The sequence below is a fragment of the Tenrec ecaudatus genome, chromosome 5 (assembly GCF_050624435.1).
Source record: "Tenrec ecaudatus isolate mTenEca1 chromosome 5, mTenEca1.hap1, whole genome shotgun sequence".
In the NCBI taxonomy this organism is placed as follows: domain Eukaryota; kingdom Metazoa; phylum Chordata; class Mammalia; order Afrosoricida; family Tenrecidae; genus Tenrec; species Tenrec ecaudatus.
In genome coordinates, this window is record NC_134534.1 from 167,639,315 (window position 1) to 167,653,185 (window position 13,871).

A 13,871-nucleotide genomic window follows, 5' to 3' on the forward strand; every position below is an offset into this window, starting at 1 on the left:
TTTTTCTACTCATTACAAGGAAATCCTCACGTAAGCTTCCATGAGCCACAAGCACTAAAAACCCACGAACCTTCAGCTGGTGGTTCTTAGCCAGTCTAATCTCTATAAGGAAACTGGCATATGTTCTTGTGCTGGTCACCTGGTAGCTTAATCACTTCTCAGTACTCTGGATGCTCACTCACAGTACCAGTGCAGGCACAGTTCCTAAATGCCTTCACTAGTTTCTATCGTAATCTTCATCGATCCCTTGGACAGCAGTAAGGAAGGGTCTTCCTGCCATTTCTCTGGAATTCCTAGAGGGATATAATCCTCAGTCCCTGAAGGAAGCAGGTCTCAACCTTATTTGCATCAGTAAAGAGTGGAGGTTCTGGATAGCAGACATACGACATGATTCCTTTTCCTCCGTGGAAATGGCCAGCAGGAGAAGGCGGGCAGGGGGCACGGAGAATCAGGAAGCGAGGGGGCTTGAAGGGGAAGGCTGCTGAGTCCTCAGTGGCAGCTCAGTGGCTGGGGCCCTACTATTATTCACAATGAATGAACACATGTAAAGTGCTTAGAATATGGCCAATCAGAGGATTTGATAAATCACTCGCTCTCATTATTACACACTTTCCCAGCACCATGCGCGTCTCCTTCACAGGAGTCAGTAGAGACGGAGTTTACTAACTGCTGTGTGTGATGCGTACCATCGTCTCTCTCCCGTACACCTTTGAGGCAGAGATGAGTGTTTTGCTCGTAAGCGCATCACCGGAATGTACATTAGGTCTTGGCATCTTGGGTGTTGGGTATCCTCCACTCCTAACCCTTGCTTGTCTCTTGGCCCTCCCGAAGCCTGACCTCTAGTCCTTTGCTTCTGATTGAGTTTGGCGACTGGCAAACACTGGCAGATGATGAGGAAAGAGGTTGGGAAAGAGAAAGAGGTTGGGATTATTTTCTTCTGCCAGGACACAAGCTAATAGTGGCGATGTGCCTTTATCAGAGACCGCTGATCCTGTTGCTTTTTAGGCTTCAGTGTCATTTCCACTTCCCCACGATGACCAGGGCCAGGGGGCTGCTGTGCCACCTTTGTTTTCTACTGTCTGATCATATAGTTACAGGCTGACCTTTCTATGTCAAGTCATTTTATTGGGGCTTATATAATTTTTTTAATTAAAACATGCTTTAATTTTATTTTTTTGGCTTGAAAGAGACATTACAGCCAAAGCAAGCAATGGTCTTAGAAAATCTTCTGTACTTTTCAATCCAACAGTTGCCCCAGCGTGCTCTCAAGAGTCCATGCTAACTCCAGTTCCGAGAGCTTCCTTTCTTAGTTGTTATATTCTTGTAGAGCCTGGGCCTTGAAGAGTTTGCCTAGGTTTTGGGCAGTGAACTCCTTAATATTCTGGCAGTAAGTGTTAATCTGGCCTGCAATGAGCAGCGAGTCCATCCTGGCCGGGGCCTGGGGGGCTTGAAGAGTTTGGACAAGTCCTCCTTGGGGAGCGGTGGCTCTCCTCGGCTCTGACGCTGCATATTCTCCTGCTGGCGCCACTGCTGGTACTGATGTTTCTGCTGCTGCTTGCTAGTGTTCCTCGTGTACGTGTTGTATTTAACTCTATCTTGGCTCATTTCATCCACTCTGTCCATCAGCAACTGTAGATTCTTCCCCAAATGGTTGCTGCTCGCAAGGCTGAGCAATTCGTGTTTATCTGCAACCGCCGACTTCTTCTCAAGTTCCCACATCAGAACGTTGATCAGATGTGAATTTTTTATTACGATAGGCACTTCTTCAAACATGTGCTCAAAGGTGATCGTTGCCTTTTTCAATGCTTCAGGAGAAAAATCCTTTTCTTTACAAACTTCCATCCGTTTCGGAGTCAGTCTGTATTCCTTCAGCGAAAGAGATCCTTGGGCAGTTTTTATGGGATCGTAAATGAGCACTACGGACTCCTCGATGGCATGCTGGCAACTGAACTGCGAGTCCAGGAGCGCCCGCGTGACGAACGAGCCATAGAACGTGGACTGGCACCAACCCACGTGGAGGTGATCAATGTTTACGTGGCGAAGGCTCCGCATCATCTCCATCTGATACTGGACTTCATCAAAATCGGCATCATCCTCCGTGTGCTGGGGGAAAGGAAAGCAGTTGGTGATTTCAAGCCGATCTTCGACAATCAGGCCCAGAAGCACTCCTTGGACAACCTCAGTTCCTTCTTGATAATGCTTGATTATTTTTAATACCACCAGGCCATCGATCTGCACTTGTTTCACAGCCGAGTCTGCGGAGCCGCCTTTGCCTTTGCCCTTCCCTGCAGCGCCGGTCGCAGAGGTGGAGGTGGTGGTTGCTGGTCCAGTGCCTTCCTTCGGGGCTTGTATAACTCTTATCCCCACTTACTCACAAACCCTTGATAATTTATAAATTATTTTGTCATTTTACACTGTCCGACGTCTCCCTTCACCCACTTTTCCATTGGCTCTCCCCCAGGAAGGAGGTTATATGTAGATCCTTGTGATCCATTCCTCCTTTCTACCCCACCTATCCTCCACCCTCCCAGTATCGCCGCTCTCAGCACTGGTCCTGAGGGCTTCATCTGTCCTGGATTCCCTGTGATTCCCATTCCTATCTGTCCCAGTGTCCATGCTCTGGTCGAGCCGGCTGTGTAAGGCAGAATTGGGACCATGATAGTGGGGCCATTGCTATCTATAGGCTGCCCTTTCCTCCAACTGTCCCAGTGCTCCAGTTCAGTTTGCCATTTCTGTACGTCTGGGGCCCTGGCTGATACAAGAGGTCTGTGCCAGTCTTTGGGGAATGAATGAAGGAAACCATCTCACTTGTCTGTTTTATCACACACATTTAGTAAGCCGCATTCCAGACCATGGATAAGATTGCTGTAATGCGTTCATAAAAAACAGGAGACTTTTAAAGATGAGGTTATGAAGCAAGAGGCCCTTAGTATAAGTGTACATCAAGATGACCAAGACAGCTGCTGGGTCCGTCCGACCACTAGAGATTCTCATTGGGCATGCCTGGAGAAGTGTGAGATACTTTGCATTTCTAACAAGTTTTCTGGTGCTGCATATAGCCTGGAGACCATACTTGGAGAAGCACTGAATGAGAAAAATTCCAGTGGTTTTTGCTATTTATGAATCTCAAGTCTCATGGTTTTTAAAGATAAGAAAGACTTAACTGTCTTTGAAGATACAAAAGACTAAATAAAATATCATCTATGCTTTATTTTATATTTCTCTAATTATTGAAATCTACAATAGAGGTTTTTGATAAAAAAAAAGATAGAGACATGCAGTGAACAGTCAATGCCTGGGCTTAGATGAGTGTGTGCAAGGTTCAGTTGGGAAGGGCTGTACATTCTGTATGGCAAACCTTCAGGTGGCTTTTGGGGCCTGGGCCACCCAGGTTCAAATCCAGAGGTTAGGAATAGAAAGGATTTTCTGCTCCATCCCAACTCAGGTTGCACAGGCCTGGTACAATGGAGACACACTCATCAAAGTAAACTAAACATGCCAATAGCTGTGTCTCCTCTTTGTTTCTTCAGGCTGCAGCAGTACACACACACACACACACACACACACCCTCTTACACACACACACACACACACACACACACACACTCTTACTTCCCCCTCCCCCCCAAGCCACAGGGACATACCCTAATGCCCAGGCACATCCAGTCACACATTTGTAACACAATACTTTTGATTTCAGGTGTCCATCCTGGGTTCAAGGTGTCAGCTCCAGTCAATATATGTGAACAAACCCAGGAAGGAAGCAGAGGAAACATCCTACTGAGGAACTGGGGTTGGGCAGGTTCAGTTAGGGAGGCCCAGACACTAGTTCTGAGAGGTCTTTGAGCTCTGCTCTGCTCCTGAATAGCCAGTCGAGAAGGAAACAGAGTGCCAACAGGCCAGTCCCCAGGAGGTCTCCCAGTCCTGTAAGGTAGGGGATGCAGTGGCTGTCAGGATCCAGGGTCTGGTGCCAAGTCAGACGAACCATCACTTCTGCCAGGTACAGCAGGATTGTTACCTGGTCATATGCAAGCAGACACAGAAGTAAACATGTATGATTATAGTAGATGGTTTCAACCCCAGGTAGCTCCCTTTCTCCAGCTTCTGTTGAGATCTGAGGCTCACCAGAAGCAATGTCATTCCTCATCCACACGTTTCTCGGCTCCTTTCTGATGGTTAAGGCTGGTTCTTATGCCAGACAGACCTGTGCCACTCACAATTCTCGGGTCTCTCTGACCCAAGACCATAGTCATCTAAGGACCTGGAATCTTAGATCTGGATCTTGCTAGCACTTTACCTTGGAGTTGCTTGAGCTCCTTTGTCGTGTGACTTACTCGTGACTGAACTCTTGAAAGAGGGAGCTGTGCATTTCACTCGGGACCAAGAATGTGAATAGCCAAGTTCATGTTTCCTTTATGATGTAGCCATTCTTACCTGGATCAGACCTGCTAGCAGATACAGCACCACGAAAGTCTTGCTGCTTGTGACGGAGTGACCCTCTACGAGGTAAACCACTAAGAAGAAAATCAGATGGCCTGGAATCACCAGGAAGAGCAGAACTCTGGCTGACATGGAATTAGTTTCTGGAAGAGATAAAACAAAGACACTCTCATGACATGCTTGGTAGCCTAGGTCACCTTAGAATGTGACAGTCTCCAACAATGCCTCCACCTTCACTGATCCATTGATCCTGCACATTTACTGAACATCTGTGGCGTACCAGACACTCCTTAAACACAGGGGATACAGTTCTGTCCCTTCCCCTCATGGAGTTCACCTATTAGAGACGATAGATAAGCAATAATTGAGTAAGCAGATTAACCCCCCCGCAAAATATTATGAAGAAAATGAAACAAGGTAATATGATAGAGAATGACGTACACATTAGTGGGAATGAGCTCTTGGAGACTGGGAGAACTCATCCAGAAGACAACATTAAAGCTGGTGTCTGCACAGGTCAGGGATGGAGTGAGGAAACCCCAGGTCAGTGGTTCTCAGCGTTCCTAATGCCGCGACCCTTTCATACAGTTCCTGATGTGGTGGTGACCCCTCCAACCATAAAATGATTTTTGTTGCTACTTCATCACTGTTATTTTGCTACTGTTATGAATCGTAATGTAAATATCTGATATGCAGGATGTATTTTCATCGCTACAAATTGAACATAATTAAAACATAGTGATTAATCACAAAACAATATTAGTTATATATTGTGAAATATTTATTTCTAATTACAAATAAATGAAATTTTGTCTTAAAGCATGGTGTAGCATGGGTAACAGTCTTAAAATAACAACAGTAAACTACATTGTTACATCTTGCGACAGTAGGTGTCAAAAGCCAATGTCAGTGTAAAGGTTGAGATAGCTTCTTTCTCACCAGATCAGAAATTCTTGGGGCAGTCTTTGCAAGAGCATAACGAAGATCATCTTCCACAACAAGTCTACTTCTATATTTAGACCTGAGAACCAACAAGCTGGAAAACCCTGTTTCACAAAGATATGTTGCTGGAAATGGAAGAAGAAGGCACAACACAGTCTCAGACAGAACAGCATATGACTTGATCCAGAATTTTGTAGCTGGCATTGTAGAGAAATTCATTCTCACTGCATCACTGTTAATAAGTTCTATGAACTCCTCTTGTGCTGTCTCAGGAACATCTTCAACTTTGACTGTGAATGGGCTTCTGGCAGGTGCAAAAGGGGGGTCAGGTAGATTTGGAAAGTTCAATGAACTTTCGTCTGCAAGCATGTGCAAGTGTTCTTTCACAGAAATTATCATCATAATCCTTTCTGGTTCAAGGTCATGTTCCTCAAAGAAAGCAGTTGAAGTAGTCAACATGTAAATTTTATTTTCATTCAATTTTTTTTTTTTGCCAAAGCAGAAGTTTCATTTGGAATGATTGGATCTTTTCGGACAAATTGAGGCACGTTGCATTTGGTCCCTGCAGTGATACATTTAACTCATTCAAGATGGCAAAATGTCAACCAAGTAAGCTATTTTCTACAGTTCACTTTCATTGCTGAAAAGTGCTTTGAACTGTGTGTGGTCTTGCTTTCTGATTAAAAAACGTTTTGAGATCATCACGAAGCTCAAAAACATGTTTTAAAACTTTTCCTCTCAACAATCATCTTACTTCAATGTGAAATAGCAGAGCATTATTTGGGGCATCCAACTCGTTGCACAGTTGTGAAAAGTCAACCGTTTAAAGTGCTCGCCTTTACAAAAACGACAGAACTTATGACACTTTTCATTACTTCTTGTAACTCTTGTGGCAGCATCTTTGTTGCTAATATTTGTTGATGAATCATACAGTGAGCTCCAATGATTTTTGATGACTCATTCAGTACCAAATGTTGAAATCCAGATTGACATCCTAGCATAGCTGGAGCACCATCTGTGCAAACACCACAAACCTTTTCCCAAGAGATCTTATGCTCTTCCAAAAATGAACCGACTGTATTAAATACATCATGTTCAGTAGTAGTTGTTTCAAGAGGTTTGCAAAAAAGAAACTCATCTTTAAAGTCGCCATAATTAGTATACCTCATGTACACCAGTCACTGTGAACAGTTTGCAATGTCTATAGATTCATCAAACTGGATACTAAATATTGCAAGTGGAGCAGATTTAATTTCCTGGATCACCAGATCAAGAATATCAGCAGACATGTCATCTATTCTTCTGTGGACAGTGTCATTAGATAAGGAAATTGGCACTCAATTGTGTAACAAATTTATCTCCGATCATAATTCAAACAATGTTGTTGACCGCTGGCAACAGTAAATCCTCAGCAATGGTGTGAGGATTCATAGCTCTGGTGATTCTGAGTGCTACCAACTATGAAGCTTCAATGGCTGCTACGTTTTGTTTGTGGTACTCGCCACCAGTGTCAAGTCTGGCTTTCTTGAGTCCATCAGCTTTGCTTCTAAAATAGTTGGTATCTTTGCTGGCAAAGCTTGGATGCTTGCTATCAAAATGGCGTTTTAGTTTGTTTGGCTTCATAGATTTGGCTGATAGAACTTGACAATGAATAACACATTGCGGTTTCTCAGTTCCTGCTGTGATTATTGAGGTAAAACCATACTGTGAAAAATCCTCACTATATTTTCTTTTCTTAACATTCCTCTCTACACGATCCATTGTTATGGGATGGTTTGCTAGTGAAAATAAAATATAACAATAGCTTTAATAATACAAAAGATGACACATGGCATAGTTCAGTCAGTACAGTTCATTAAAGTTCCCTATGATTTACCATTCTCTGTGTTGCTTATTTTACATACCTGTTACTATCACCAGGGGGCAGTGAGCACATCAACCAGAGCTGAACATAAAAAGATCAATCCGTATCCAGGTTAAGTTCCCACGGTACAGATATATATCCGTGCTTTCGACACAGCAGCTGCGTTCTACATAGTAGCTGCTCTCTACACATGTGTGACTGGTCCGCATAAGTACATTATGGTATCAACCTTGTTAAGACCATCAGAAATATGTGTTTTCTATTGGTCTTAGGCGACCCTGTGAAAGGGTCATTTGACCCCCAAAGGGGTTGAGACCCACGGGTTTAGAACCGCTGCTCTAGATAAAAGAAAAATAAAGTGCAAGAGGCTTAGGAGCCTGGGAACAAGGAAGAAGAAAGGTTGAGTGTGAGCAGCTAGGGATCCATGAAGAGACACAATGAGGTAGGATGTGCGGTGCAGACTGGGGTTGAGACTAATATGTTGAGAATCACTTGGAGATTTTAAGCTGAAATGACATGTATTCTTTAAAAAGAGCACTCTGGCTACTATGTGAATCGAAAGGGGCAAGGATGGATCCAAGGAGAAGTAGAGACCATTGGTGTAGTCTGAAGGAGATAGTAGTGAAAACAGTGGGGTGATAAGATTTGGAGGAGAGAGCAAACAGGAATTTTTTAGGGCCTGGACATAAGGAATGAGGGAAAGAAAGATCAATGATCACTTATAATATCTTTGCAGGAGACAAGCCAGTCAGTGCAGTACAGCACCGATGAAACATCCAACTTTCCTCTAGTTCTTTAATGCTTCCTCCCCCCACTATCATGATCCCAACTCTACCATACAAATCTGGCTAGACCAGAGGATGTATACTGGTAAAGATAAGAGTGGAAAACACAGGGAATCCAGGACAGATGAACCCCTCAGGACCAATAATGAGAGTAGTGAAATCAGGAGGGTAAAGGTAAGGTAGGGTAGAAAGGGGAAACCAACCACAATGATCTACATATAACCCCCACTCTGAGGGACGGACAACAGAAAAGTGGGTGAAGGGAGACATCTGACAGTGTAAGACATGAAAAAATAATTTATAAATTATCAAGGGTTCCTGAGTGAGGGAGGGTGGGGGCGGGAAGAGAAAAATAAGGAGCTGATACCAAGGGCTTAAGTATAAAGCAAATGTTTTGAGAATGATGATGGCAACAAATGTACAAATGTGCTTGACACAATGGACATATGTATGGATTGTGATAAGAGTTGTACGATCCCCCAATAACATGTTAACAAAAAAATCTTTGCTCTGAGCAATTGGGTAAGTAAAGTGCCATCACAGGGTTGGAGAAGATGGGAGGAAGAGGAGATCTGAGGCCACTTGGGTGCCACAAGGCTGAGATGTCTATGCGACCCCCCAATATAAGACCAGGCTCATTCGGGGTGAGACAGGTCCATTTTAGAGTCGCTGGTAGTGAATTAAACTTTACCAGTCCTTTGCTGCTGGGACAAATAGCACAGCTGGGAACAGGAGTCTAGATGTAGTTACTGCTGCCTGACAGTGACAATGGAGAAGACATTACTCCTGGTCTGTGTATTCAGGAAACTGTTATAGGAGGGAAACAGGGAAGTACATTGCCTGAGGCTAGCAGTTACATTCTGGTGTGTATCCAACTAGTCTGAAAACAGAATACATATTCATCTTATCAACTGCTTTTATCATGTGGTTATAGTTCGGAGTTAATTTTTCTATAGTATTGCTTTTAGAGACTATGTGATAATCTATTGCATAATGAATACTAGAAAACACACTCCACAAGAGTGACAATATTGTGTATTTCATTCATGTGTGCACTGCTATATGGTCATAATGATAATTACTCACACTGTCAATATTTTTCCATGTCAGCCACTGTTTTTTAAAAAGTTTTATTGGCATAAAGTTCACATATCATATAATTCAATAGTTCAATGATATCAAGAAGAGTGGTACAATCATCACCACAAGCAATTTTAGAACATTTTCTTCTTTCTTGTATTCACTGTTAGCAACTCCCCATTTCTCTCCAACTTCCCTGCCAGGCCCTCAAGAAACCCCAGGAATCCAGTTACTGTCTCTATAGATTTAGCTATCCTGGATTTCATACACCAAAAAGCATACAAATTCCACCCCCCAAAACTAACAACAACAACTAAACAGAGACAAAGCTCAAATGAAAAGAAAATAGAAAACATTAAAAACTAAAACAACTTTAAAATGAGTAGGAAGAGAGATCAAATGATAAGGTGTTACATTTTAACCTAACTTCATCTGCCATAAACTACTCTGCACGATAGCATGGTAGTCACCCCTGGGCTGTGGTCAAGGAGAATCGGCGGGCTTAATCCACGTGTATTCCCCCCTCCTCTTTTTCTGAAACGGAAACAGCTTTTAAATAAGTCAAAAAGGAGATCAAATAAGATATTACATTTAACTTAACTATATCTGTCATGATTTTCTTTACAATATTCTGTCTGATAAGTCGATTCACATCTCTCAATGATGGTCAGAGGGGATTCCCTGGCGGCTTATGCTCTGTGGGACCCTGCAAGTGGATTTTGGGCTTCCCCTGTCATCCATGTCCTTCTGAAACCTGGGCGTTTACCATTTAAGCTCTGGTGCCATTCCTGCCTTTGGATTTGGATCATGTTATTTATAATCTTTGGATCACCCAGACGGTGTGCTTCTTCCATGTGGACTTGACTGATGCCTCACTGAGATGCTGTTTGTTTGGAGACAAGCCTTGAAGACTCCCATTCTTTCTGATAGCTGGGCACCATCTAGTTCCTTCATCACACTTTTCTAGATCATCCATATCATCGGCGCTGCTATGAGGGCTAGCACCAAGCAGGGAGCCACTACTTTGAGTAGTTTCATACACTTGAAAACTCGCCCAGTAATATTTTAATAGTGTGAGGTCATTATCGTTATACGTAGTTTACAGACAAAGCACAGAAAGGCTAATACTTTCCCAAACTCCTACAATAAATTGGTGATGCTCAAATATTTAGTGAGTTAGGATTAAATGGATAAATTAGTACTTCTAAAATTGAAATAATCCTTCTTCTTTGAATGATCTTTCTTAGGCTGCGCCTTGCGCTCTTTGCTTAATTCTATCAACTAGGAATTAGGTAAATAATGATCAGTTTGCCTGACTCATGATATCAAAGGCTAAATAAGCTTACATTTTTGCCTACATTCCCAAGGGCTCACATGGGGATTTGATATCAAGTGGAGTCCTGACAAATAGGCCTTAGCTAATACCTTTATGAAGGGCCTGAGCCCATTGATTTACCAGGGACTACCCTGCTGTTTTCAATAATTCCTGAACGACTTTATCAAAGCTGACAACCCCTGGGGCATGAAAACACAATCCATTGGTTCCCACTCATCTGTTCTGCTTCCTTCGTCTCTACCAAGTCCTACTGCCAACTCCATTACCTAGACGAAGTCACTCCCAACTCCTTTGCACGTAATGGACTTCCTTCCCATCCTCAGTCATGGGCTTAGTTCAAGTCCCTTTGAAACCTTCTCTGAAGTAGGTTGTCATGCAGCCTCTTCCTCTTTTCCCCATGCTCCTTTACAATGTCTGTTATACCACTGTTACTTAGAGTGGGCTCCGGGACCACTAGCTTTGACATCATGTGGGAGTTTGCGATAAATGTTCAGTTTTGGACCCACCCCAGATCTGCTAAGTCAAAATCTTGGGATGGGAGCTAGAAATATGTTTCAACAAGTTCTGCTGCTGATTTTTAGGTACATTGGTGGTGCTATAGGTTTGGTGTTAAGCTGGTAATCACAAGTTCAGTGGCTCAAATCTACCAACTTCTCTGTGAGCAAAAGATGGGGCTAATCTACTCCTGTGAAGATTGTCAGTCTTGGAAACCCTATAAAGCAGCGGTTCACAACCTGTGAATCACAACCCCTTTGGGGGTCAACGACCCTTTCACAGGGGTCGCCTGGTTCATAACAGTAGCGAAATTACAGTTATGAGGTAGTAACAAAAATAATTTTATGGTTGGGGATGACCACCACATGAGGACCTGTATGAAAGGGTCGTGGCATTAGGAAGGTTGAGAACCACTGCTGTAAAGACTTGCTATGAGTCAAAATTGACTCAATGACAGGGGATTTGTTTTTTGTTGGGTAAAAGTTGAAGAAATGCTACTTAACATTATTGCAATTTTTAAAATTAAAAAAAATGGAAGAACACAGCTCAACACTGGGAAATTTTATTTTATTTTTTTGGCATCTATGGACTGTTTTCCCATGATCTTTATTTCTTATTTAATTCATTATCTCCAGATGCACAGAACTTATCTCACAGTACAGCTATTGTACAAACTGGGAAATTTTAAATGACTGCCTGTCTCCCTTATGGCATCACTGACTTCCTACTGAGCCTCTTATCTTCTTAGTCTCATCACTCACCGTGAACCTCTCGGTTCCAGTCTACTGTCCCACTTCACAAGCCACTCAAGGTTCTTGGAGAATGTCAGAACTTTCTGCCACCTCACAGTTCTCATATGGGCTGTACTTTGGTTTTCTCCTGCGACATCTATATTTAAGTCACTATAACAGAAATACCACAAGGGGGTTTATTCTTTCATAGTCTGTAAGGCTTACTCAGGGTGTCAGCTGTAAAGGACGGCTTGCTCTTTCTGCCTGTTCTGTGGGAAGGTTCTTGTGTCCTTCCACCATCTGTGGGCCGGGTTCCTTAGAGAGCTCCATGTGTCCTGGCGCCTGTCTTCCCCTGTGTCCAGGAGGTTTCCAGGGCAAGGATCCCGGTTCACACTGGGTGTTCTGCTCCTGATTCTTTTTCTCGGTGGGACTGAAGTCTCAGATCTCTGCCTGCTCATTTAATCTCTTTTATAAACTCAGAAAGATGGAATCAAATTATAACCTAATCATTTAGATTGTACCCTGACTCATTAGCATAATGTCCACGAATCTCACCTCATTAATAGGATTTCTAACATGTAGGCTGATTACACCAGGCACAGGTGGAGGATAATTGCACAGCACTAAGAATCGTGGTCCAGGAAGGTAGACACACATTTTGGGGGAAACAATTCAATCCATAGTCCAGACCTTCTAGAAATTCCAGGCTTAGTCCTCTGAGGAAGCAAGGCAAATTGAGTCTCACTACGTCTGTCGACTCGTCTGACTGGCAGACTCCATGGATGATGATATTCAGGAAAAGAACATATCACTTTTACAGCCCTCTTGTATACTACATGTGTAAGGCAGATTATCAAATCCAAGTTTTAGGTTACACATAGCACACAATGGACTACTCCCATGGCAAAAAATAATAAACCTGCAACTGTCAAGTTCAAGGGACTTTACAGGACAAAGTAGAACTGCTCCACAGGGATTCCAAGGCTGTAACCTTTTAGAGGCAGACTGTCATATCCTTTCCCCCCACCCTCTGCAATGGAATGGTTAGTGGGTTTGGATCATCAACTTTTCACTTAGAAGGCAAATGTTAACCATTGTGCCACCTGGGGACCTCTCTTGTGGACACTGAGTCTCAAAATGGTAATCCCATATGGCTGCCGAGAGCTACACTGATTCCAAGAAGATTCCATTCTTGGCTGACCCACTCTAGGGCTCCCAACTGAACCCTAGTGCATTGTGACAACACCCTCTTCTTCATAAGTACCCAGCCTCTGTCAATACCTAATATTAGTGACATGGTTATTAATGATGCCCAAGTCCTATGAGCTTGAGGTTTTACAGTACAAGTGATTGACCTCTCCACACTTTCATAAACTCTAACATGTGAATGATTTCTCAAACAGAAACAAAGCATTTTAATGAAACGTGAGTTTCAATCTGTCTCAGAATTAATAGAATATACTTCACCAAATTAACAAGGAAAGGGAGGAAAGACCGTATTTGGTTTTGAAACGAAACAGTCTGCCAGGAAATAAGCAGTGTGTGAGAGACAGCAAGAATGCATAAGAGAACCAAATCTAGTCAGGATGAAAATTTAGTCAAGGAACTAAATGATATTTTAAATGTAAAGAGGAAGAAGTAAACTAATTACTGTGTGCTGCTGGCATGAAAATTCAAGAAAATCTACTGGGAAAAAAGCTATACAAACAAGAACTCAATAAAAATACTCTGGGTAAACAACATAGTAAACAAATATTGTTTCAGTATACACATGAAAAGTTGGAAAATGTAATGGGAACTCTTCATTTCTCTTCCTGAGTGCCTCTAAGAACTCTACATAGACAAGCCCCAAACACGCAGCAGACTGACAGGTGGAGAGATGTCAGACCGACTCTGGAGCTTGAGACCCAAAGAACACCTACAACGACAAGTCCATGAGTTTCCTTCTTTGCCTCCCACAGCCCAGCCATGGGCCGACCCAGAAACACCCATCTGCGGAGGCAAAAGAGCCGCGACCCCAGTCTGCTCTCTTGAGTTAAAGGATCAGGAAAGGGGTGCCCAGCAAAGCAGTGTCCTTTTAGAGAATAACTGCTCTATGGCAGCCACATCGCATCGGGACGACGAGCAAACAGAAAGGCATCCCTGTCACTCTGAGCAAAAACCTCACGGGGAGCTGCACCTTCCCCTTTCATTCGGGTG

At 43.0% G+C, this 13,871-nt stretch overlaps 1 protein-coding gene and 1 pseudogene across 5 annotated transcripts in view; both read right to left on the reverse strand.

The window, feature by feature from the left end:
- Nucleotides 1-1,140: 1,140 nt before the first annotated feature.
- On the reverse strand, nucleotides 1,141-2,830 carry LOC142449314 (eukaryotic translation initiation factor 3 subunit H pseudogene; annotated as a pseudogene).
- Nucleotides 2,831-3,195: 365 nt separating this feature from the next.
- The window catches only part of SLC41A3 (solute carrier family 41 member 3), a 73,534-nt gene continuing 62,858 nt past the window's right edge, over nucleotides 3,196-13,871 (reverse strand). For all 5 annotated transcript variants that reach the window (XM_075550247.1, XM_075550250.1, XM_075550248.1 and 2 more), the window contains 2 exons: nucleotides 4,434-4,582; nucleotides 3,196-4,017 (listed from right to left, as the gene is read on the reverse strand). In XM_075550247.1, coding sequence (XP_075406362.1) covers nucleotides 3,808-4,017; nucleotides 4,434-4,582 — 359 coding nt within the window. In that variant the 3' untranslated portion in view covers nucleotides 3,196-3,807. The remainder of the gene's footprint in view (nucleotides 4,018-4,433; nucleotides 4,583-13,871) is intronic.